Source organism: Ailuropoda melanoleuca, chromosome 14, assembly GCF_002007445.2.
Source record: "Ailuropoda melanoleuca isolate Jingjing chromosome 14, ASM200744v2, whole genome shotgun sequence".
NCBI classification, from domain to species: Eukaryota; Metazoa; Chordata; class Mammalia; order Carnivora; family Ursidae; genus Ailuropoda; species Ailuropoda melanoleuca.
The window spans coordinates 34,132,941-34,159,353 of NC_048231.1; the positions used below are offsets into that span (position 1 = coordinate 34,132,941).

At 44.8% G+C, this 26,413-nt stretch overlaps 2 protein-coding genes across 4 annotated transcripts in view; both read left to right on the forward strand.

Moving 5' to 3' along the window:
* The window catches only part of AK7 (adenylate kinase 7), a 64,211-nt gene extending 51,753 nt beyond the window's left edge, over positions 1-12,458 (forward strand). For 2 of the 3 annotated variants that reach the window (XM_034642234.1, XM_034642236.1), the window contains exons 13-18: positions 79-207; positions 561-629; positions 5,291-5,488; positions 8,371-8,591; positions 11,335-11,493; positions 11,750-12,458. In XM_034642234.1, coding sequence (XP_034498125.1) covers positions 79-207; positions 561-629; positions 5,291-5,488; positions 8,371-8,591; positions 11,335-11,493; positions 11,750-11,788 — 815 coding nt within the window. In that variant the 3' untranslated portion in view covers positions 11,789-12,458. Of the gene's footprint in view, positions 1-78; positions 208-560; positions 630-1,713; positions 1,795-5,290; positions 5,489-8,370; positions 8,592-11,334; positions 11,494-11,749 lie in introns of all 3 variants that reach the window. The other variant, XM_034642235.1, reaches the window with a different exon arrangement.
* Positions 12,459-26,111: 13,653 nt separating this feature from the next.
* The window catches only part of PAPOLA (poly(A) polymerase alpha), a 57,417-nt gene continuing 57,115 nt past the window's right edge, over positions 26,112-26,413 (forward strand). The window contains exon 1 of the mRNA XM_002927288.4: positions 26,112-26,339. Within this exon, the coding sequence (XP_002927334.2) occupies positions 26,332-26,339 (8 nt within the window). The 5' untranslated portion in view covers positions 26,112-26,331. The remainder of the gene's footprint in view (positions 26,340-26,413) is intronic.

Here is a 26,413-nt window from a genome sequence, read left to right on the forward strand (position 1 = left end):
AGTTTTGAGATGACTTTGGACGATAACCCCCATGTAGATTGTGACTCCCTAGTAATATTTTTTTTTTCTTTTTACCAGGCCGACTAGAAGATCAATATATAATTAGATTTATCAAAGAAAAGGTGAAATCTATGCCTTGCAGGAATCAAGGTTATATTTTGGATGGATTCCCAAAGACCTATGAGCAAGCTAAAGACCTGTTCAATCGTAAGTTTGAGTGCTCCCCTTAGTTTTTTATTTCTTTTAAGCTTTTTCTTTCTTTCTTTGTGTAAGCTCTACCCCCAATGTGGGGCTCAAACTCACAACCTTGAGATCAAGAGCCACGGGCCCTGCGGACTGAGCCGGCCGGATGCCCCTCCTTTATTGTGTTTATATTCAGATAAGTTGCAACATATCGTAGTAATAGTCACTCAGTTAAAATCTGAACATCAGAGAGACGATTAAAATACATGCTTTTCTATTTATGGTTAGTTTTCTAGTTAAAATATTTTAATTTTTTGCCAAGCTGTCCATAATGGTAGCGTGTAATAAACACAGCAACGTATATTTTGTTTTTTTAGAGGAAGACGAGGAGGAGGAAGAGGAAGTCAGAGGCAAAATGTTTCCCTTTGATAAACTAATCATACCTGGTAAGTTTAAAATTTCCATTAAAATGGAATGCCATTTTGTAACCAAACCATCTTTTCGATATATTAATAAAGCAGATCTCTCTCTCTCTCTCTTTTTTAGGAAAAAGGGAAAATGATACCCTTAAACATAAACTCTCAGGCTAGGGAATGTATGGGGGGCAGCAATCAGGAATACAGGAATGCTAAATTCTGAAATGGACAGAAGTCCCTTTGAGAATGTTTGTTTCGGCTGCTCCCTCTGGGAACAAAGCACTGGGTGGCCAGTCCCCTGATGCCTTGACTTCTGAGTCAGTTGGCAAGACCACCAGGGACTGGACCTTCTTACCGTTTTAGGTGCTAGCCGTGCTGTTATCTCTCCCGTCTTTCCCAAATCCAGGATTGCGGCTGCGCAGGTGCAGAGCCTCTCAGTTCACTGTTCACGTAAATACACAGATATTGCACAATGTCTTCTTAGAAGTAAAGCATAAACAACTTATTCCACGAAAAAGGATTTGCTGAGTACCCCGCAGGCATTTCTTGTGACCTTGCCTTGAACTTTCAAGTTGTTTTTTTTTAAAAATCAATTTGCTTGAGATATCATCATAGGAAACACAAAAACAGCTTTTTTTCAGCAACTAAGCCCAAGGTCCCGAGGTTGAAACTTGGGTGGGTGGGCAGACACCCCCCCTACCCCGCCTCACTTGCTTCAGAGTCCCCACGGGAGTCAGTATATGGCTGTAATCCTCTCCCCTTCGTCCAGGAACAGCTTGCCATGAGGCTTCTGGAAGCACTGGGACCACCAGAAAGCAGTCATCCGCAGGGATGGATATTTACTGTTTGCCTGAGGGCCCTAAAGCCTGGGGCAGGAACTTGCAATGCCAAAAGGGTGGGTTGTCTCAGATTATGCATCGGGCTCAGAAAAAGTTGAAGTAAAATTGGTTAACCAGGTCTGTCTGATTTATTAGAGTTTATCACTTCTGGGCAATATTCATTCATTGCAAACCGCATTGTAAATCCTCACACTATCACTGGGGCAGCGCAATGAACCGTTCGTCTGTCCTGTGCCCAGAACCACAAGAGATAGGAATTCCTTGAACTTTTGCAGGGTCCTGCCAGGCTGAATTACTCCCATGGTTACCTGATCCAGAAGCCAAAGCCCAGAGACTTACCCAAGACCACTTTCCTGGTACACGGAATGGCTTAAATCCAAACTCGGTTTGCTCTTTCTACTGCCTCCAAAACACAGAATTAATGAAACCCTTCCACAAAATGGAATCACAAATGTGAACTGTGCACGATTCTTAACCATGGTCCACTGGGCTGCACTAACTCTGTTGGACGTGGTCCAAACGGGTCGAACATGTCATCTGTTTGGAGTGTTTAGTCTGTTCTTAGTAAATTATCCTCTTTCTGGAAATTGTCATTATTTTCTGTCTTCCTGGAAGAAATGAGAGGATTGTCTCATTTGTACCCCAGGGGATTTTTAGTACAGGGAGGTGGCTGAGTGAGGATAGGAGAAGCTACTGCCATTGAAAGAAGGGTCCCCAGAGCAGGGGGTGTGCCGCACCATGCTGGGTGGAGTGGGGAAGTGTGCTAGGCTTGGTCAAGAGGCAGGAAGCAGCGAGGGGAAGGCTAGGCCATTGCCTTAACTGGGGCTTCTGTGGGAAAGACAAGGCAGGACCAAGTAAATAGCTTTTTTTTAGAGGATTGGCTAGTTTGAGCCAGTCCCAGTGGGTTTTGCTCTCTAGTTCCCTGGTACCTGGCTCTGGGATGATTTAAGGCAGGGGAAATACTGGCTTGGTGCGTGAGATTTGTAAAAGGGGGCGGTCGCCTTGCATACGAGGGCCATGCTCCTGAGTAAGCTGTTGACCATCTTTAGGAATTAGCCAGTCCTGAAAGAGGCAGGCTCTCTCCAGGTCTGAAATGTCCCCCTGAGATGTTCAAAACATCGTAAGATACAGAAAATAATAAATCTGACTAACACAAGTCTCCATGCTTGATTGGAGTGATAACACATTTGAATGTATGATGACCCAGTCATAGGCGGTGTTATCGCCGCTTGGTAAATCACTGCATTTTACAACCGCTGCTAGCCTGCATCTGCTTCGGTTCTGTTCAGATCTCGTGTTTGAATCAGACAAGTTTAGAGTCATACCTGCTTGGGGCTCCTGGCTGACTCGGTAGAACACGCCACTCTTGATCTCAGGGTCATGAGTTCGATCCCCGCATCAGACGTGAAGCCTACTTAAAAAATGATGACTATGGAAAAAATGTTTTAAAACACAGATTTTCAGGGGCACCTGGGTGGCTCACTTGGTTAAGCATCCAACTCATGATTTTTGGCTCAGGTCATGATCTCACGGGTTGTGAGATCAAGTGCTGTGTCTGGCTCAGCGGCGAGTCTGCTTGAGATTCTCTCTCTCCCTCTCCCTCTGCCCCCCTTCAAATAAATAAATCAATCTTAAAAAAAAAAAAAAAGAAACCACAGATTTTCATATGACTCTAGATAGCCAAACACAGTGACCTCCTTCTTATAGACAATCTTACCAAGCAGAAATCTATTACTTGCTATCCATAGTTAGCCAGTACAAGGACAGTAGATGTTCCTTTTCTTTTTTTTAAAGATTTATTTATTTGAGAAAGAGAGAGCACGTGGGTGGGGGGAGGGGCATAGAGAAAGGGAGAGAGAGAATCCCAAGCAGACTCCAAGCTGAGCTGGAAGTCCAGCATGGGGCTCGATCTCACAATCTAGAGATCATAACCTGAGCTGAAATCAAAAGTTGGATGCTCAACCGACTGAGCCACCCAGGCTGCCCAGGACAGGAGATGTTCTGAATAATTATCTCAAGGTACTGCAAAATCCTGAAGTTCTCTCTGAATCATAAGAGAGAAAGGACTTTTAAAAATATCATCTGGGGACACCTGGCTGGCTCAGTCAGTAGAGCATGAAGCTCTTGATCTTGGGGTCATGAGTTCAAGCCCTACCTTGGATGTAGAGCTTACTTTAAAAAAAAAAATCATCCAGTGGGAAATATATTTCATCATGCTAAAATTCTTGAAAGTTGGAAGCCAAGTCCATCACTCACTGTTCATGGTGTTTCATTAACTGGAATCTTCCTTCTCCCAATCACTGGGAAAGAAAAAATATAGCATTGCATTTTAAAATTCTCAGATTACTAACAGATTTATTAACTTTTCTTCTAGATGCCTGACGTCAGGGAGCTTAACTAGATTCAAATTTCAGTGAATTTATTGACAGAATTTCAATTTAAGTATTATACCAGCATTTGGAGGTCCAGCTATCTCCTCTCCTTTTCAAAATATAGCCACTCATGAAAATCAAATGATCACAGATGAACATCTAAACTCAATTAAAATACATCAGAATAGTGGCAGCTAGCCGACTATGGTTATGAATTTTTTGGATCTTGCTCCATGAGCTCTGTCCCCAACCTTTATTTTCACTGTTAACGCATGAAGCAGTTGGTATTCAGTGGGTGTCCGCTTGCCCCGTAGGCGCACTCTGCTCTGGGCTCTGCTCTGTACACTTACTTTTCTCACTCACTCAAGAAATCTTATTAGAATGCATTTATGTGAAAACGGCATTATTACGTGGCAAACCAATGCAATTTAATTAATTAATTAATCTTTAAATGTCCCAATAAAACTCGATTTACAAAATCAGATGATGGGCCGGATTTAGCCCGCAGGGAACCAACACAATTTTAGGATAAAAATTAAACCGTTTCCATGCTTTGCCAGGCTCTTACAGGTAGCAGGTTATTTGCAATACACCTGGTTAATGATTTGGGCACCCATGTACTCTGACCGTGTTAAGAACCTCTGAGAATAGTAACTCACCTAGAGAGTCTGTTTCACTGATGTGCACTTTAATCATTCATTCACTCAACAAATACCCACTGAACTTACGCTAGAAGCTGGAGAAACAGCAGCTTTCATAGTTTAAAAGAAAATCACAGGTGGGTGAAATGATCTCCATCATTAATCTGATCCCCGTGTCAAACATCAGATAAGCGCTGTGTTGGATGGAAGACAGATGCTTCCTAGCCAATTGCATTAAGTGAGAAGAGAGCTGGCTCCTTGGGAAATTAAAATCCCAAGGGAAGTCCTTGTTTTTATTAATTTGCCAAATTGGCCACAGTTCTCTCAGCCGCTAGTCTCCTTGGGAGCCTGAGATGCGGTGCTGGGAAAGAGGCGGGGTGGGTGTTGACTGGGAAGCGTTGATGGCACAAGGTCATCAGAAATGTGCTAATTCCGATTTCTGCTGCTTTTTGTTGTCGGATGTGTTTTTATTCGATGATGAGATTTGCTACTGTTTGCTATTTGGTATTAGATTTGCTTTTTTTTTGTCATTAGAGATCTATTTCCAATTTCTGCTGCTTTTTTTTTCAGAGGAGGGAAGGAAGGAAAGAAAGAGGGAAAAATAGAAAAATAACAGATCTCACAGAATACCCTCTGGTTGGGCCTCACAGGGTGCTGTCCGGAAACGTCAGTGGTTTGTATGTATGTACCCTCTGTGAGAGGCAGCAATAAGGCCAATTTGTCATGAGGTCCAGGCTGGTAACTGGACATTTCGAGTTAAGCACTGGCCTGACCCCACCAGCACCTGCTAGTTAGCCCCTTCATCCTTGGGTTAAGTTGGAGCCTCTCTTTCTCCGCAGAGTTTGTTTGTGTGCTGGACGCCTCGGATGAGTTCCTGAAGGAGCGGGTGATGAACCTTCCCGAGAGCATCGTGGCGGGGACCCACTACAGCCAGGACCGCTTCCTCCGGTCTCTGAGCAACTACCGGGACCTCAATACTGAAGATGAGACTGTCATCAACTATTTTGATGAGATTGAAATCCACCCGATACATATTGGTATGAAATGACCTCAAGACTAAGGTGAATGTGAAGACCCACTGCCAAGTGTCAGGACACCCCCCTTCCTCCACACCCGTGATGCATATCTGTCATGGGGCTGGGGGTGGGGGCAGGGAAGCAGAGCTATGTCCCCGGGGCCAGGAGATCATAGGATAAACAGGGCATTCCTCCTGGGGAGTCCTTCTACTTGAGGATTTGGTGGGGGGGGACGCGTGTTGGGTATTGCTGTATGAAAACATATGGCTATCTTATGAAATCAAATACCAAACTGACATTGTTTTTAAAGGACACATCAAAGATACGCATATTTGCTGCTGGCTGCTTTGCGCCAGCTGCCTTGGGGACAGCGTCTTTCCCCGTAGCGTTGCAGGGCACTGGTGTTCTTCACGGAGCCCCTCCTGGCCTTTAGACCAGCCATCTGACCCCCCACCACTACTCAGAAAGCAAATTGTTCTTCATTGCATTCCTCTCTGTTTCCAGTAAACACTGAACTCAGATCTTAGCACCCAGCAGGCACTTAGGAAATAAGATCTGTCATCAACCGTCATTGTTCCTGGCTCCAAATCTCAGCTGTCATAGGTGTTTCTACTCCCCTGGGCTTTGGTGAACTGCTGAACTTCCTTTCTGGCTTCCTGGAGCTTGACATTTCTTCCTCCCCTGGGTTTGGTGAGAAGCCCCTGGCCTGGTGGAAGCTTAGTGGCCAGGCTGACCCCTGGGGGGGATCTCTCAGGGTCTCTCCTTGCCCTCAAGAGCCAGACGGGACAGCATTTGGACCCTGGAGTACTGGGAGGTGTAGTGCCAAGGAAGGATGTCCGCATGAGGTAGGAGGGCTGATTTCAGGGCTGGTTCTGCTTCCATGTTCTCATCCGTGAAATGGGGAAATAATCCCTGGCTCATAGAGTTGTTCCAAGTGCAGAGATAAGAGACAGGAAGTGTCTGGCACACTGGGAAGTTCAAGATGTGGTAACTAATTTTACTATTACTAAGGCACAACGTGGCGTGCTATTAAGCAATAAAAAGATAACGCAATTTATAAATCTACACAATCGGGCACCCGCGGAAGCGAATGGGTTTTGTCCTCATCTGGACATTGTCTGCGCGCACTGGACACAGGCTTTCCACGTAAAACCTTAGGATTTGAATCTACTAATACGGAAAGTAGCTCACCCTATTTGAGTAGAGAACTGGGAGAGAATGGTGAGCAAATTGCACAAAAACAGTGATTGCCATCTTTTCAGTAAAGCTCAAAAAGTTATTTATGGAAAAATCAAGAGAGCTCCGGGGAGAAATGTTGAGAAGGACAGAAATGAGGGGGAGGGATGGATGAGTGGTCATTGCGTTCCTGTCTCATTCTGTGCCCATCACATCTGGCCTCATCTCCACCCTGACAAGCAGGAGATGACATAAAAGAGAAGGGAGAAATGGATCTTAGGGTGGGTGTGGAGGAGGATGTCAAGGTTAGGAATGCAGACCGGCCTGGGGCTGGCGCCTGAATTCTCTCTCTGCACCTCCAGACTCCTCTCCCTTGGAGTCTCTTTCTTTCTGGCTCTTTGGACCAGCATCTCTCCCCCATCACCCACGTGGTGAACTGGGGCTGCCCTACAACCCGGGAGTTTCCACGTTACCCTGGGAACCAAGCCCAGAGCTAGACTTTCCACCCTAATAACACATCCCTAAAAGGGCAAATCCAAGGTCAAGGTTGGGGCAGGTTCGCACCCCCAGTCAGCAGTTCCCCTGTCCCAGGGTCAGGGCAGACGTATTGGTCTGGGCAGTACTATTCTCCAAAAGTGAGTCTCTTCAAAAGTGTTTCAGAGCACCCTCAGGCACGTCAAGTCGTAATTACTCTGTTAGAGAAATCGGGAGAGATACACTGAAATGTCAGAGTGCAGGCAACACGTAGAATATATGAGTTTTGTTTTATTTTGCTTTTGGGGATCTTGCTTCCTCCTACCAAGTGATACACTGACCCAGTTCTTCCCCTCTTCCCATGCAGAAGCTAGAGCTGCCTTTAGTCTGGGTCAAGGTCATACTGTCTGAACAGAGGGAGGGGGCATGGCCAAGTTTGTGCCTGGGGGCGGAGTGAGAAGAAAGTCCTCACGCCTAGGAAGTTCTGAGGCGCTGATAACCCAGATCGTTCACTGCACACCCTTCCACGGGGGCGCCTTCCAGGCAAACCCAAGAGGGTGATATAGAATTTACTGTTGAGTGACTTTGGGGAGAAGCCGCTGTTTACCAGGGAGCTGCTGTGGGGTTTTTTTGTTTTTGTTTGTTTGGGGTTTGTTTTTGTTTCTGTTTTTATTTTATTTTATTTTTTTTGGTCTTGATGTTAACATTAGTCAGATATTCTGGAATGTGGACTTTTCCCTCTTCAAGTAGGCTAACTGAAATGGTTTGTTTTCCTTATGAATTGAAAATGTATCCCAGAGTCATTGAGTCTCAGAAACAGAAAAAGAAAAAAAAGAAATCGGGGAAATCCTGTCTGGCTTTCAACACGTGCAGGACTTCCTCCTGTGGGAACCCCCACAGAAGCATCTGTCTCTGCTTGGATGCTTCCAGGCATGGAGATTTTTTTCTTTTTTCTTTTTCTTTTTTTTTTTGAGGGGATCCAACCCTCCCCCACCCCACAAAATAACACTGTCAAGAGCTCAAAGACTGAACCCCAGTCTTCCTCCCAGCCCCGGGACTCCCAGGCACGGCGCTATTTGCCAGTGAGACAAGAAATTCTGAGCCGTGCTGGCCACGCAAAGCCCGATGTGGTCATTTCCATAACGTGCCATGGCACGTCGATAGGAACAAAGAATTTTCCCGAATGCGGTCTCAGAGTGTGTTGCAGAACATAAGTGTGTGCTGCTCTCCTTCCTCTCTCCTGGTATTTAAAGATGTAGAAAAACTTGAAGACCCTCAGAACAGGCTTGCCATCAAACAGCTCATCAAAGAGATTGGGGAGCCTCGAAATTACGGTTTAACGGATGAAGAAAAGGCAGAAGAGGAGCGGAGGGCTGCGGAGGAGCGGCTGGCCAAGGAGGCGATGGAGGAAGCAGAACGGGAGCACAAGGAGGCTGTGGAGTTGGCCGAGAAGATCGCTCGCTGGGAGGAGTGGGTGAGCGAGCATGTGTGTGGGTCTTGGGGGGTGCGGGGGAGCCAAGCCACTTAGGTCAGCTGCACTTCCCACCCTGCTCCTAGAGAAATGTCATGGAAATACCCAAGCACGTTTTTGTTTGTTTGTGCTGTCATATGACCATTTCCTAAAAGGTGCCCTTGGTCTTTTGCTTGGGAGAAATAATCACAATAATAGTAACTAGCTGTCGCCAAGAGTATTGATAATCCAGATCCTTGTAACAGGGTCCCATGGTGCTCCGTGCCAACCTTGGGATTTCCTCTGATTTCCCCCCATTTCCCCATCTCACCTGGGTGGTCAGCCTCCTTCACCCTCTCAATTCCCCCAAATCACAGAGTCTTCGGAAAATCGTACTCCGATCCCCCCACAGTGCCTCACTTCTGATCTGGGTCAGAGTTTCTCACTGGAATTACGGCGCCTCCTGACTTGTCTCCCTACTGGGCTCCTCTCTCTCTCCAGCCTGTTCCCATGCTGCCGCCGGGCGGTCCTTCTAATAGAGCCACCAGGGCAATTCCCTGTTGGAACTCTTCACAGGCTTCCATCACCATGAGACCAAAGTCGAAACTCATTATGGGGGCCCTCAAGGTTCTGGCTTGATGCATTTAAACAACACACCCATCCTTGCAACTAACTTCCTCAATGGCTTTGAGGCTTTCCTAAAAAGTCATCTTTCCAAGGAAGCCTTTCCTGCACACCGTATTTAAAATGCCAACCCCTGCCGCTCCCCCCTGCATGTCATATCCCTTTTATACTTCTCCATTTCCCTCTTTGCACTTATTCTCCTGGACTATATATTTATCTTGTTTATTGTCTTTTCTCTGCACAGAATTTAAATCACATGAGGACAAGGATTTTTGTCTATGCTGTTCACTACCATGTTTCCAATGCCAAGGACAGTGCTTGGCACGTAACAGACACTCGACAAATATTTGTGGAAGGAAGGGGGAGACGAAGGAAGAATGTCCTTATGCACACATCTTTGGGCTCCTGATTATATCCTTAGCATGAATTCCCGAATTTTGTTAGGTCAGACTACACGTGGTTTAATTTTTGATACATATTTCGAAACTACCTTCTAGCAAGGGTAAAGCTGCTCACACCTTGTCTACCAGTGGCTTTGCCTACACTTCTTCCCACCCTGCTTTTTCAATTTTGCTCACAAAATATCAACCTGATAAACAAAACCCCATCCCACTGCTTTAATGTTCACCTCTCAGGTCAGGCATGTAACAACTCTTCCTACGTTCCTTGGCATTTCTTACGTTGCATGCTTTCTCTGCCTGTGCTTGGGCGGTGTGTCCTTTCCTTAGCATTTTGCAAGAACAGCTCCTGATAACGTAGTGTAGTCACAGAAACACGAACGGCCTCAGGAGACAAGGGTCTCCCAAGCTGTGTTGCTAGAGTCCAAGTCTCGCTCCTTCTCCTTGTAGGTTTGTGGCTCTGTGCAAATTGCCCTCTGTGTCCCCGTTTCTCCATCTGTAGAAGGAGGATGCTGATCGTACCTGCTTCATGCAGTGACTAGCTTGATGAGTCAGTGTGTGCAGAAGCATGCGGTCAGTGCCTGGCAAATCGTGTGCGCCTCGTCATAGCCTAGCTTTTTATAATCTGTTGCAAACAGTTTTTCTCGACTCATCATTTACCTTTTGACAGCATTTATGGTGTCTCTTCTGGACATATAGAAGTTTTATGGGTGTATGTAATCAAACCCATCAATCCATGTCCCTTGTTGATTTCTGGTTTTGCTATCTTGCTGCGAAAGACTCCTTTCGAACAAATAATATGTTAGGACTCTTTATCTCACATGTGACAGAAAAGCAAACTCAAAATGGCTTAGAAATCAAGAAAACATATGGATTCACATCAAAGTCCAGGGGGGTAGGGCTGGCTTCAGGCAAGTCTTGATATAGTGGCTCAGAGGGTGTCACCAAGGACCTGAGGTCCCTATCTCTGCTTGGCCCTCCACAGTGGCATCATTCTACCTGACGTGCTTATCCTTTACTAACATCCACGGCTGGGAGCTGGGCTGGGCTGATGGGCTTCAGTCCCACCTAAACCACCCAGCTAAGAAGGGAGATTTCTCAAAGGAAATCTGGAATTACTTTTCCCAGGAGAGGAGGGACCATATGCTGAGCAAGGAATAACGCTGGTCCACCAGACCTTCTAGACTTTCTATTAGCACTTCCATGATTCTTTCCCTCCTTCCTTCCTTCCCACCCTCCCACTCTTACTTTCTTCATCTGGGCAGCTAGAAATTATCTTGAGTTAAGAAGCGAGCTTGGGGGCACCCGGGTGGCTCAGTCGGTTAAGTGTCTGCCTTCGGCTCAGGTCATGATTCCAGTCTCCTGGGATTGTCAGGCTCCCTGCTCAACGGGGAGCCTGCTTCTCCTTCTCCCTCTGCCTTTCCCCCTGCTTGTATTCATTTCTCTCTCTCTCTCTCTCTCTCTCTCTCTCACTAACTCTCCTGCTTGTTCTCAAATAAATAAAATCTTAATAACAACGACAAAAAAGAAGTGAGTTTGAGATCCAGTTTATTATTTTCTAGATTACTAAGCCATTGTTGTAGCACCATTTACATCTTTTCTCTGCTGTTTGAAATGCCATCTTTATCATCACGTGGTGACCATGTACAGCGGTATCCGGTTCCAATGCACTCTGGGGTAAATCAGGTGAAAGTGTACTCCCCTTTCTGTCCGTTTACCCCAACCCCCAAATGTTCTATTTGTAGAATAAACGACTAGAGGAAGTGAAAAGAGAAGAAAGAGAATTACTAGAGGCCCAGTCTGTTCCCCTGAGAAACTATTTAATGACCCACGTTATGCCAACACTGATGCAGGGTCTGAATGAGTGCTGTAAGGTCAGACCAGATGATCCCGTTGATTTTCTGGTAAGAGGGTTTTGTTTTTTTTTAATATCAGTTTGAAAACAAAAGATCCTGAATCTAAACAGAAGGCTAGTTGAGATAGAAAAATTGTGTGTCTGGTTATTTGGGAAATAGCCTCTAAAACCTTCACAGTTTATAGTGAGATTTTCTTATTCATTTGAAAGTAAAGATTTATGTGCTTTTATTTTTAAATTGTCAAAGCTAGTGGTAGTAGTGTCTTCTAAACTGACTTGTCTTTTTTTCTTTCTTTCAATTATAGGCAGAGTATCTCTTCAAGAACAATCCTGAAATGCAGTGAAACTTTAAAGATCGTGTGTGATGTACCCTTACAGAGTTAGAGATGAGTTAACATTGTAATTTGAAATTTTGCTTGGAAAAAAAAATGCTTTTCCAGTTTTTGGAAAATTCTTTGTTTTCCCCCATAAGCAAATACTTTATTATTTTTTAATACTTTATAAATTTTTTTTGCAAATACTTTATTAAGTAGAATCATAAAAAGCTAATGGCAATGATTGACTTCATTAAAGAACTTTACTTGAAAGGTAAATTGATAAAGTATGTGCATAGTTCATGGGACAAACATTGATTTAATATTTCATTCTTAGTCAAGTGTTCTGCTCACTTGGATTTACAGTAATTTATCACATGAAGAAAATCAGACTATATATTATTTGAACATGTAGGCTAATGACTTTACACAGTTTGCTATTGCCCCAATACCAATGGTGTCAGAAAGAAATGAAAATGGTTTGTGCTTTGTTGACTCACACTGAGTCAGATGTCATTGGTTTCCACTAGGTTAATTTCTGAGTTCAGGGTCAGTATCTTAAGCAATGAGTCAGAGAAAGAATTGTAAACCTCTTGGTAGAAAAAAATCCCGTAACAGAATGAATAATCCTAATATTTGTGATAATTAAAAGTTGCTGAATATGTTCAACAAACTTTACAATACAGGCATAGGCAATCAATTCCTATGGTCTTTTCCAGCTTGAAAAATCCCATCATTTCCAGAATTATACTGAATGAGAAATTACCATGAGTGAGAAATGCATTAATTCTATTTCATCTCTTCAAGTAATGTTAAATCTGAATATAACTGCACCGGTTTATTATTATTATGGTAAAATGCATGCAACATAACATTTAACCACCGTGACCATCTTAAAGTGTACAAGTCAGTGGCATTAAGTGTACGCGCTGTTTGTTCCATGAAGGGGAGGTACATGCAAAACAACCTCCGACCAGGAAGACCAAAGAAAAAGGCTGACAAGTCCAGCTTAACAAGAAACAGTTTATTAAGGAGACTTATGGACAGAAGTGTGTCTCAGGGTAGCCCCAAGATCTACCCCCAAGGTAGATCCCCAAAAACCCACCCCCCATAAAAGCTGCTTTTACACCCTAGGGGTTGGGAGTCCACCCAATGGCAGAATAGGTGTGTGTCCGGGCGCTTGGGTGGCTCAGTCCATTGAGCATCTGACTCTTGATTTCTGTTCGGGTCATGATCTCAGGGTGGTGAGGCTGAGCTCCATGTCTGGCTCTGCGTGGAACCTGCTCAAGCTTCTCTCTCTGCCCCCTCCCCCTTTAAAACAACAACAGTAACAGAAAGAATAGGTGTGCCTCATAGTCCTATTTCCAGGGCAGATCAAGGACCTTCTGCCCTAAGGGTGCACTTAAGGGCATGGTTAAACAAAGGGAAAGAATGTGAGGGAAGGACTGACCTCTAGAAGGCTCTGGATCACAGAGTTGTGAGCAGGTCGGCGGACCGCATTTGCCCAAGATGGCGTTAGTCTGGTTCACACAGGGTTGGATACTCATCACCGCTACGTCGTTGTAGAACTTGTCCATCACCCAGACGGAAATCCTGTCCCCTGCACTATCCCTTCAACCCAGCTCCTGGCAACCACTAATCTGCTTCCTGTCTCTTCGGATTTGTTTCTTCTGGATTTACATAAACAGAATTGCACAACCTGTGGCCCTTCGTGTCTTCTTTCACTGGCATGTTTTCAAGGGTCATGCTGTAGCGTGTATCAGGGCTTCACTCCTTCTTGTGGCAGACGCAGCACGTGCTTTTTAACCATTCATTCGCTGATGGACAATTCGGGTAGTTTCCCCCTTCCAGATTTTGGGGATACTGCTGCTATGAACATTTGTGTACAAGTTCTTATTTGAACAGCTGGTGACAATTTTAGGGGGGGTGCATACCTAGAGTGGAGTTGCTGTCACACGGTAATTCCATGTGTAACTTGGTGAGGAACCGCCGCACGTCTCTGCTGTAGCTGCACCATTTTCCACTCCCAACAGCAAAGCATGAGGATTCCAATTACTCTGCATCCTTACTAATGCTTGTTGCTGTGTGTGTGTGCGCGCGCACCGGTGATGCTAATGGGTCTAAAGTGGTGTCATACTGTGACTAAGCACGTTTTCACATGCTTGCTGGCCGCTTGTATATCTTTGTTGCAGAAATGGACATTCAAGTCCTTTGTTCACTTTGTGTCTGGGTTGTTTGTCTTTTAGCTATTGAACTGTAAGAGTTTTTTTATATGTTCTGCATGTAAGACCCTGATCAGATCTATGATTTGCAAATATTTTCCCCTCTTCTGTGGCTTGTCTTTTCACTGTCTCGAGGGGTGCCCTTGAATGCAAAAAAGCTCCTACTTTTGATGACATCCAATTTACCTATTTTTTCTTTTGCTTCCCTGCACTGCTGTTGACCCTTATACTTAAATCAAAACCACTAAGTAAATAAAGAAAACACATATTCAAGTTTGAAGGCATTAGCCTTTATAATAGTTACCTTTCATGCCTTCACAATGGTTACATTTCATGACCTTGCTTCTTAGTTCACTGAGAAAACCCAAGCAATCAAAAGAGCCGTTCTGTCCTCCTCCTGCGAGCTAGCTCTGTTTCCCTTCTGTGCTCCCATCTCAGACCAACTCCTGACTTGTGCCCCGGATGCCATCCCATCTCGCATCATCAGATACCGCTCCTAGGTCTGTCTCTTCTCTTTCACAGCCTCCCCTTCTCCTCCTCTTCTGGATCATCACCCTTTGCTTCCAACTTGATGTACTAGCTCCTATGCTTCAAAACAAAACGAGACAACGGACTAAAATGCAAAAACCTTTGTAGACCTCTGCATCCTCCTCCAGCCATGGCCCCAATATCCTGTTCCTCTTTAGATCAAGGTTACCAGTGACCTCCAAATCCAGCTGTGAAGCCTTGGTCCTCATCTTACTTGACCTCTGTGAGCATTTTATCATTTCCTCCTTGAAACCCTGTCTTCCCTCCGCCTGAATGTCTAGAGCATGGCCAATCCAATTCCTAATCACACTCACCTCTCCCCTCTACTGCTCCTCCCCCAGGCTCCCATCTCAGGGATTGGCAGTTCCATCCTTCCAGCTGCTCAGGCCCCAAACCTGGTGTCACCTTTGACTCCTTTTTTTCCTTATCCATATTCAGTGCACCTGTGCAGCATACTGGCCCAACTTTTGCAACATATGCCCAGTCTGCCTGCTTCTCACCCCTCCAACACTACTGTCCTGGCCCAAGATATCACCATCTCCCACCTGGATTGCTGCTGTCACCTGTCCCTGGGCTGCTCCTTCCTGTGACTACTCTCAACATATCAGCAGGGGGATCTTTTTCACACAGATGTCAGATCCCCTCAAAGCCCTCCAAGGTCTTGCCATCTCATGTAGGGTGGAAGGCAAAGTCCTGACCTAGCCAATGAGGCCCAATATAGTCTGACCCCTCAGGACCTCACTGCCCCCTCACTTCGCTCTTCATTGCCAAGTGCAGTCTGCTTTGAGGCCTTTGCCTGGAATCCTCAGCCCACACATATCCCTGTGGCTCACTCACTTCATCCTTGGTTTGGATCAAATATCATGTCCTCAGAGGGGCCTCCTTGATGACATCCCACTCTGTTCCTTTTCTCTGCTTGCACGGACATCATTTTATAAGCCTATGTGTTTATTGTTTCCCCCACTAACGTATAAGCTCCCCAGAGGTGGGGATTTTGCTTTTTTCTGTATCTCTACAGATGAAAAGGGTACACAGCACATGGTAGAGATGTAATAAATATTAGTGAATGAAAGCTATTTAGCTGAAATTTTGTTATTTACTTATTTTGTAAATAACTAATTCAGATCTCCAGTCCTTTGACGAAGTCCATAACACACAAGTCCATAGGCCGTGATGGGATACTCGAGTAACTCTGAGGATCACTAAGAGGCTTCACTAAGTGGCACTGATTTTGGCAAATTCACTATAGTGTCTAGCCCTCAGCCATGAAAGTTAAGACGAGTGATCTCAGCCATGTCTTAGTTCAGGCAGGACCCTGAGATGCTGGCTTGTCTTAACCAATCTCCTAGGAGACCAGGCGAGAAGAGAGAGTACGGATTGGACTTACAATGAGACACAAAATTGTTGAGTGGGAGGATACTTGCACCCATTTCACCAGCACATTCTCTCCCTAGAAGCAGGTTATCTGAGTAGGGGATGATCACAAGTGCTTGGGGAATGCAGAACCGGGACAAGGCGTTGTCTTCCACTAGCGTGATGTCTCCACCCCCAGCATACCTGTCCTGTGGTCTGGTTCTTCCTGACGAGGTGCACTTGCCTAGACATTTGGATGCACAGTAAGTTTTTACCTCCATGACTTCCCTTGACACATTCTTCTCTTCAGAGATATTGATATATTCATTCTTCCAGGTCTTAGGTTAGGAGGCACTCTCTTTAAGGTGACTTTTCATTTTTCTGGTTTGACTCATTGTCACTTTAGAATTAAGGTCTCTGAAGGCAATTTTCCCCCTAACATCTAAGCAGGCCAGCTTGTCACTGCTAAGCACCCCTCTATGGAACTATAATTTGGATGGACATATTATATATACTATAGTTTGGATAGACATATTCTTATATTACTTCAAAGAGCTGGTTTCATTTATAATAAAATACCTAGCTACAGTCTAAAAAAGATGTGTAAAACCTCTACATGGAAAATTATAAAGCAGGGCGCCTGGGTGGCTCAGTCGTTAAGCGTCTGCCTTTGGCTCAGGGCGTGATCCCGGCGTCCTGGGATTGAGCCCCGCATCAGGCTCCTCCGCTGGGAGCCTGCTTCTTCCTCCCCCTGCTTGTGTTCCCTCTCTCGCTGGCTGTCTCTCTCTCTGTCAAATAAATAAATAAAATCTTAAAACAATGAAAATTATAAAGCACTGCTGATAGTAATTAAAAATGAAATGGAGGGATAAACTATATTAATGGCTTGTAAAGCTCAATATTGTTAATAATTCAATTCTTCCCCAAAATAATGATCTCTAGAGTCAATGCAATCCTAATCAAAATTCCAGTGTGTTTCCTTTCTCCCTTTTTTTTGGTGGCAAGTGATCATCTGATTTGGAAATGGATATGGTAATGCAAAAGAAACTAGGATAATCTTAAGGAATAACAACAAACCTGAACGACTTCACTCTCCAGATAGCAAGACTTATTATAAAGCTACAGTAATTAAGATCAATGGAAAATAAGGAGTCCAGAAACAGATCTACACATTAATAAATCACCTGATTTACAACAAATTCACCTGTGGAGTTCAATGGGGGAAAGTATGGTTTTTTCAATAAATGGTGCAGGGTCACGTTGGAGAGTCATACGTTAAAAACAACCAAAAAACCAACCCCCCACAAAACCCCCCCAAACCCAAAAAACCCAAACCCTTGACCTCTAACTCACACTATACACAAAATTATTTTAAGATGGATCGCAGACCTAAAGAGGAAAGTCAAAACAATAAAGCTTCTAGAATAGAATAAAAAGTAAGAGGAATTCTTCATAACCCAGGGATGGGCAAAGATTTCTCAAGATAACATTAAAAGAGTAAAAAGTCAGGGGGCACTTGGGTGGCTCAGTTGGTGAAGCATCTGCCTTCAGCTTGGGCATGATCCTGGAGTCCTGGAATTGAGCCTCGCATTGGATACCCTGCTCAGCAGGGATTCTGCTTATTCCTCTCCCTCTTCCCCTCCCCCCAGCTCATGCTATCTCTCTCTCTTTCTCTCTCAAATAAATACATAAATAAATAAAATCTTAAAAAAAAAAAAAAAGCCAGGACACCTGACTGGCTCAGTCCAAAGAGTGTGTGACTCTTGATTTTGGGTTCATGAGTTTGAGCCCCATGTTGCATGTAGAGATTACTTAAATAAATATCTTTTAAAAAGAGTAAAAAGCCAAGCTACAGAATTGGGAAGATATTTATGATGGATGTACATAGATATGCACAGATATGACGTAGATAAATGACAGAGGACTTGTACTCAGAATATGCTAAAAATTCCTTCAAGTTAGTAAGACTGACAATCCCAATTTTTAAATTTTTTATTGACAATCCAATTTAAAAATAGGAAGAAGACTTGAGAAACCACTTCATAAAAGAGGATATCCAAATGACCAGTCAGAATATTAACAAGTGCTCAAAGGCAGTAATCATCAGAGAAATGCAAATGAAGACGTAGGGGAATTCCAGCATGATGCTGGCAGGTGGCTGAAATTAAATGGGACTGTTGACATCAAGTGCTGGGGAGGACGTGGAGCAACTGGAACACACATATATTGCTGGCGGGACTACAGATTGGTACTATCCCTGTGATAACCTTTGGGAGTACTTACTAAAGCTAAGTATGGGTATACACATGATCCAGCAATTCCACTATATACCCTAGAGGGATGAGTGCTTATGTCTACAAAAAGGCATGTACAAGAATATTCAAGCATTACTCATAAAAGCCCCGAACTGGAAAAAACCCCAAATGTCCATCAATAGGAGAAAGATATACTGTGATATTTACAATAGGAGAAAGTTATGGTGAAAGTAGAGAATAGTACACAGCAGTGAAAATGAACTGTCACTCCCTCAACAAAGTCTTACAGACTGTTGAATGAAAGAAGTTACATACAAGGATGAATAGTGTATGATTCCACGTGTATGAAGTTGAAAAAAGAGATGTAACTAGTCCATAGTGATAGAGGTCAAAATAGGGGTTATATGGCAGTGGTGGTGGTGGTGGTAATGACAGAAGGTTATTCACTGGGAGGGAGTCTGCTGGGGTACTGAACATTTTCTCTATCTTAATTCAAGTACTAGTTACATGAGAGTGTGCACAGGATAAAAATCCATACATATCAAACAGCAGTGTTATGGAGGGGTAAGCACAAAGGCCCTCATGCTTGTACACGTTACTGTATGACTCTACTTTAATGATCTTTTAAGGGAACCCGGGGTGGCTCAGATAGTTAAGCATCTGCCTTCAGCTCAGGTTACGATCCCAGGGTCCTGGGATCCCAGGTTTCTTCTCCCTCTGCCTGCCCTTCCCCCTGTTTGTGCTCTTTCCCTCTTTCTGACAAATAAATAAAATCTTAAAAAAAAATCTTTTAAAAAGGAACTGGTATTCTACCTTTAAAAAATGAAATACACCATGTACCATAAACTGAAAACAAAACAAAAAGCTAAAAACAAAACAAAACAAAACAGCTCCTTAAAATGCAGACCTGTTCACAGCCATAGAGTTCCTTAGCTACTTCAGGAAAGAAAAATACCATTTGAATTCCCATTAAGAAAAATTAGTCTTTTATGTTAAAAAAACTGAAATTAATCAAAATGCCATTCAAATTCTTTATTTAGAGTTTTTGGGTATGACACATTAGGTGTTACGTACAAAGTCAGTTTAGTTGAGTAATCTCTGCCTGATAGTATTCATGCCTTTGTGTACTCTCTTTCCTTTGAGTGTGGGTGGAACCCATGATTTGCTTCTATCCAATGGAATTCAGCAAATCTTAGGGTACCTAAGACTGTATGAGATCATGCTAGCAGAATCTTTTGCCTTCTCAGCTTACATGCTTTGATGAAGCAAGCTGCTCTGTTGGAGAGGCCCACATGGCTAAGAACTGAGGGGGCCCTTAGCAAGCAGCCAGCAAGACACTGATGCCTTCAATCCAACAGCTCGGAAGACCTGAATCTTGCCAACAAACGTGTGTGGAAGTCCTTCCACAGTTGAGCCTTCAGATGAGACTCCCTCCCTAGCCCACCAGGAATGTATCCTTGTTCGAGACCCTAAATCAGAGGACCCAGCTAAGCCGTGTCCAAATTCCTGACCCCCAGAAAATGTTCAATAATAAATGTGGGGGTTTTTTTTGTTGTTTTTTGAAATGTGTTTTAAATAGTTTGAAATTTGTGGCAAATTGTTACACAGCACTAAATAACTAGTATCATTGAATATGCATCATTACTTTCTAGGAGTTCAAAATCCTGAGATGATCATTATTATGGACTGAATATTTGAATGTCCCAAAATTCATATGTTGAAGTACTAACCCCCTCCATGTGACTGTATTTGGAGATGGGGCCTCTAAGGAAGTAATTAAGGTTAAGTGCAGTCTTAAGGGGGGGCCATGATCCAGTAGGATTAGTCTCCTTAAAAGAGACACCAGAGAGCTTGTTCTCTCTCTCTCCCTCCTCTTCCCCTCCCTCCCATCACCTCTCTTTCACTCCCTTTTCCCACCATGGGAAAAGCTGCCATCTACAAGCCAGGACGAGTGTCCTCACCAGAAGCTGGCCATGCTGGCACCTTGATCTTGGACTTCCCAGCCTCCAGACTGTGAGACATACATTTCTATTGTTTAAGCCACTAATTCTGTGGTATTTTGTTATGGCAGTTCATGCTAAGATAATTACCAACTGTTTTTGGTTTTTTTAGCCAGATTAATTACAGAATTGAAAATAATTGAATGGAAAAAATAATTGAATGGAAATACTGAGCAAGTCTAAGTTGTCTTTAAAGAATCAGAAACAACTTAATTCTTAAGTACCAGTACGTGTCCAGCATGATTTTGGGCGTTGGGCTTAGACTAGTTTGAACAATACAGTTAGGGTTCCTATCTTCATGGAGCTTAGATTTTAGTAAGGATGACAGAATAAATAAAAAAAAAATCAGTGAGGCAGTTCTGGTTATATGATAAGGATTATAATGCAGGTAAACAGTTTAGATAAGGTGGTCTGGGAAGGCTTCTGGGAGGCAGTGACATCTGAGCTTTGACAGGCTGAGAACAAAACAGCCATGGGAAGGGCTAGGGCAGCAGTGCAGAGGGGTACAAGCATGGAGGCTCTGAGGCAGTGAAGAGCTGAGCATGTTTTTGTTTGTGTTTTAAGATTTTATTTATTTATTTATTTGAGAGAGAGAGAGAGAGAGAGCATGAGCAGGGGGGAGAGGGAGAAGCAGGCTCCCTGTTGGGCTCGATCCCAGGACCCTGGGATCATGACCTGCGACAAAGGCAGACGCTTAACCGACTGAGTTTCCCAGGAGCTCCTCGGAGCTGATCATGTTGAAGGAAAAGAACAGAGGCCAGGGGCGCCTGGGTGGCTCAGTCGTTGGGCGTCTGCCTTTGGCTCGGGGCATGATCCTGGCGTTCTGGGATCGAGCCCCACATCAGGCTCCTCCGCTGGGAGCCTGCTTCTTCCTCTCCCACTCCCCCTGCTTGTGTTCCCTCTCTCGCTGGCTGTCTCTCTGTCAAATAAATAAATAAAATCTTAAAAAAAAAAAAAAGAATAAAGGCCAGTAGGGTGAAGCACAGGGAAGAAGGGGCAAAGTTTGAGATGAGGTTATTAGAGGGAAAATCAAGAGCCAGGTCACCCAAGGCCCTGTAAGCCACTCTCAAATTTGGTTTTATTCTAAGAGCAATGGGAAGCCATTAAACTGGTCTTGTTAGAGAGCATGATAAAATCTGAGTTATGTTTTCAAAGTCCACCTGCTGGACAGAGGATGAACGAAGGAAAGCACAAATGGAAGCTGGAGAAGAGCACGGAGGCTGCCCCAACTGCCCAAGCTAGACAAGACAGTGGCTGAGACTAGGGTGGTGCAGAGGAGAAGAAGGGGGAGATTTCTGATGGATTGTGGGGGTGCAGCTGATGGGAGTTGACGATGGTTTGTCTATGGGTAGCGAAAGATAGGAAGGAATTGATGAGACAGACTTGCTGGTTTGGTTTCAGCCTGGAAGCCCTTTGTGCTGTTGACCGAAGGGCAGAGACTAGTGGAGGCACAGGTTTGAGCCACTTCTCATCAACATGCTGTTGAAGTTCTCCCTTTCGTGCAAATGGTGGTAGACACACTCCTTTCTTTCTTTTCTTTTCTTTTTTAAATATTTTACTTACTTATTTGAGAGTTGGAGGGAGAGCACAGAGGGAAAAGCAGACTCTCCGTTGAGCAGAGGGCCCGATGTGAGGCTTGATCCCAGGAACCTGAGATCATAACCTGAGCTGAGCCACCCAGACACCCCTAGTAGACATATTCTTTAAAACATAAACTAATAAACATCTAAAGGGAATTTAAAGAAAAGATGGCTCCAGGGTACTCATTAGATGAAAGTGCTTATGCTACTTTTTTTACTTAAGGGATTCATAAATCTGGTTAATCAACTTAAAAAGTTTTTTTTCCAAATTTTTATTTAAATTCTAGTTAGTTAACATATAGTGTAATATTGGTTTTAGGAGCAGAATTTAGTGATTCATCACATACATGTAACACCCAGCGCTCAACACAAGGGCCCTCCTTATATCCCCATCACTTATTTGGCGCATCCCCCACCCACCTTCCCTCCATCAACCTTGTTTGTTCTCTATAGTTAAGTCTCTTGTGTTGGTTAAAAAAATTTTTAAACGTATACATCATTAGTCATCAAATGAATCATCGTAGTTTATTATTGGGATAAAAATCTCCGTATCAACATAGTATCTCCAATTATCACCTCATAAATGACACTGAAACACAATCTAGCTAATTCAGTATGTGAAGAGGTTCTGTTCTCATAAACATTTCTGTCCATTTCTTAAATTTGAATGCACTGTGGACCTATGAGAACCAGCTTAGGAATTCTTGCCCCCTACTCATGACATTGTACTGTAGAAAATGCAATCTGAACGATCCTTCAGATACCAGTAGGAAATGTCTTCCCCCATGTCCGCAGTCAGTAGAACACAGGCACTGTGGTAGGGTGAGGGCTGCGGGGATGGGACAGCAGCTGGGGGGACCGGGCAGGGCTCTGAGGACAAGCAAGGCAAGGCTAACAATAGGGATCCTGTCTTAACCAGTACTCTGGTCACTGGCTTTATCTTACGCGCTCCCCTTTCATTGGCTCAAGTTATATCCTTAAGAGGATCCTAAACATTGGTGGTCCATGAGCACCTAGCTCATTACGCACTCATCAAGTTTGGGTAGGATTACGCTGTAGTTACCAGGTGTACAGAGGGCCCTTCCTTCTGTGAACTGAAACATGACTCCAAGATACAGTTCTTGCTTTCAGAGTTTAAAATCTATCTCCAGGGGTGCCCGGGGTGGGGGGGGGGCTCAGTCAGGTGTCTGCCTGCACTTCAGGTCATGATCCAAGGGTCCTGGGATCCAGTCCTGCATCAGGCTCCTTGCTCAGGGGGGAGCCTGCCTCTCCCTCTGCCTGGTGCTCCCCCTGCTTGTGCGCTCTCTCTCTGACAAATAAAATCTTTAAAAAAAACAACTCTATCTCCAGCCCTGACTTCTCAGCTCCTGAAACATGTTTTTAGTCATCTCACAGACATTTCTAAGGGTCCCACAGGCACTTCAAAAAACCCATACCAAATGACTTTCATGACCTCATCCACTCACCCAGTTAGTTATCCTCCTGTTTCCTACTTACTGGTAGCTCCCTCCACTGTCACCCTCCTTAGAACCTTTGAAATCCTGTCTTCTTCCTCTCACTCCCCTCACATTCAGGATTAACTACATCTCCTAAATCTCTCTGAAATCAGTCCCTTCTTTATTCCAAGCATCATCTCTTATCTGAACCACAGTAAGAGCTAACCTACCCTCCAGCTTCAAAAGCTCTCCCAGCTCAAATTCGTTCCCTACCCTTTGAGTGATCTTTCCGAAAACGTAAATGTGATCTCATCACTGCTGTCAAACTTTCGACAGTTCCCCCATTCATTAAAAAAAAAAAAAAAAAAAAGATAAAATCTGAATCTTTCAACAGCTCCAGGTCTCGAAGGCCAGTCCTTTGAAGGGAGGCCGTGGACGCCCCGTCCCCGTGATTCTATTATCTAGTTTATTTTATTCATGGTTCTTAATTCCCTTGTCTGTTAATGGGTTCATTATTTGCCCCCCGCTTCCCAAGAACGTAGTCTAACTGGGTCAGGGATCTTGACTATTTTTCATAGTGGAAAGCGCCCTCCCAGCTTAGCACAGGGACGGTGCGCGGCAGGCGCACAACATTCTGCTGGACAAAGGCCCCTCATTATCTGCCCCTCACTCCTCTGCAGCTCATTCCCACCTTGTGTCTGTGGTCTAGTTACTTCAAAAGTCTCCCTGTCTCCAAATAAACTTTAAATTATTTGTACTTTCCTTCTTTTTGAAAAGTTGTTTCCTGTTATGCCCTTCTCCTCCTGTCCCCTTACTAAATCCTAACTTTTCTGTCAGTGTTTTTTTTTATTGTTAAGCTTTTTTTAATTAAAAAAATTTTTTTATTGATGTGTAGTTGACATTAGGACATTCCTATTTTTTTTTTTTTAAGATTTTACTTATCTATTTGAGAGACTGAGAGAGTGACAGAGAGCATGAGTGGGGAGGAGAGGGAGAAGCAGGCTCCCCACTGAGCAGGATGCGGGACTTGATCCCAGGACCCTGGACCCTGTGATCACAACCTCAGGCGAAGGAAGACACCCAAACAACTGAGCCACCCTGGTGCCCTATGAGGACATTTCTAAAGTCACCTTGGGAAGTCTACCTTGATTCCACCAACAAGTATACTGCCTTCTGTCTTGACCAAGTAACATCGCATCTAGCACATTCTAGGTACTAAATAAATATTTGTTAATTGTGCTATCTAGCTGCCTCATTATAGAGAAGGCTGTGGAGCAGCTGGAGACTGAAAGCACAGAGGTTTCACGACCCTGTCCTTCACTGCCTTTTGACATGCCAGGCAGAGGACAGCCATGAGCTCAAGAAGTTCCCATTCTTTAATTCTTAACATACATCATCAGTGCCTAGCTTTATGAGCAAATTTTAAGACCACAGCCTTAATGTATTTTATTGATTTCTCTGGATCTCATATTTTCAAACTTTTAAGGGCAGGTCTGCCTGCTACTGGGCCCCCAACCAAAACCACCTTGATGACAAGAGGGTAGGGGAACAAGCAGAAGAATTGAGATTCAAGGACAAGTCGGTCTCCCAATCAGCGCTGTTCAACAGAAATAAGGGCCATGTGTATAATTTAACATTTTCGAGGGGCCACATTTTAAAAGGAAACAGATGAAATTAACTTTAATGAATTTTTTTATATATCCAAAATACTATTTCAGCATGTAACGAATATAAAACACATCGGTTAGGTATCTCATTGTTTTATTCCTACTGAGATCTCTGAAATCTTATTTTGCACTTACAGTACATCTTAAATGGACTAGCTTCATTTCAAGTGCTCAAAAGTCACATGTGACAAATGGCTATAGTACTGGACAATGCAGGTTTAGGTCCCGTGCTTCTCCTACTGAGCCTTTAGTCCTAGACCGCTTGTCCTACTAGATGTTCTGTGAAAACAGGTTAAGTCCTTTGCCAAATTTCGAGGTTATACAAGTCCATATTAATCTACTTAAATAATTTAGAACTTCATCCCTTCTGTATTTAATTCCTTCTCGCCCCTCCATAAACCTTCTGTGTGACGCTTTTGAACGCGTTCTAATTAGCAGAGGGAAGGAGTGCATGTAAGAGTAGGGCTCAGGCACTCTTCCTCCAGCTTTTGCTGGGGGGTGGGGAGTCCACTCCTAGGTCCCACCCCAGGGATAGATCGGGCTGCAAAACACAGTCTTTGCTAAAATCCCAATGGTTACTGGCATCGATCCTTCTACTTAAGTGCAGCTTTACCAGGAAGTTCCTGCTAGTAAAATCAGCTCGTGTTCCAGAACTCGCTGTCATCACAGTGCTGCCCCGCAAATCTATTCATTCAACAAACACTTCTTGAGCGCCTGCGTACACACTTTGGTGGAAAAAGCAGCGGAAAGCCAGAGGGGGGGACCTCAGTCTAACAGGTGAGGGGGAGTCCCAATAACCAGCCCGTACTAAGCACTCCTGCATCAACCAACACATGCAGCAGGCGACACGATCCCAGGGAGCAGGTCTTACTCTGACTTCGCAGAGCAGCAGGAAGAGGCCGAGTAACTTGCGGCCACCCAAGGCACCGACCCGAGCAGCCGCATCCTAAGCCCGGCACTCGGGCGGCTCACCCGCACACATGGGCGCCTCGGTCCCCGCCGAACGCCGTCACGGACGCCGTCCGAGGGGAAGCGCGGCCGCCGCGACCTCGGGGGGCGAGAGCGGCGGCGCATTGTGAGGTGCCGCGTGGTGCTCATCGGTGACAGGAGCGTCCCCGCTCGAGGAACGGCCAGCCACCCGGAGCCTCCCGCACCTCTCCCAGACGACACCGGACACCCACCGTGGAAGCGCGACGGCATTGGAGCGGAAATTGCCCGACCGTCGGCCGCCTCACGAACTACCGTTCCCGTGAGGCTGCGCGGCGCCGGGCGGCTTTTGCGCAGGCGCGCGCACGGCGTGCGTGGCGGCGTCAGCAGTTCTAGAACGTTGCTGTGGTAGCGCTCGGGCGCCATGTTAGGACGAAGGGGAAGGAGGAGAAGCGCTTAAAGCGGCGGGAGCGGTGCGGGAGTGGGGTTGGACCCAGGGCTGAGGCAGGCCCCCCCCTCCCTCCCGCCTCAGTGGATCATGCCCAGGGCGGCAGCGGCGGCGGTTGCGGGGGGGAAGTGACTGGGCGGTGCCGGCGCAGGAGACGATGCCGTTGTAAGTGATTTGTATTCTGTTTTCTCTCGCACGCCGGCGGGGCCTTGGGGGCGTCGGGGGAGGGGGGAGGGGGT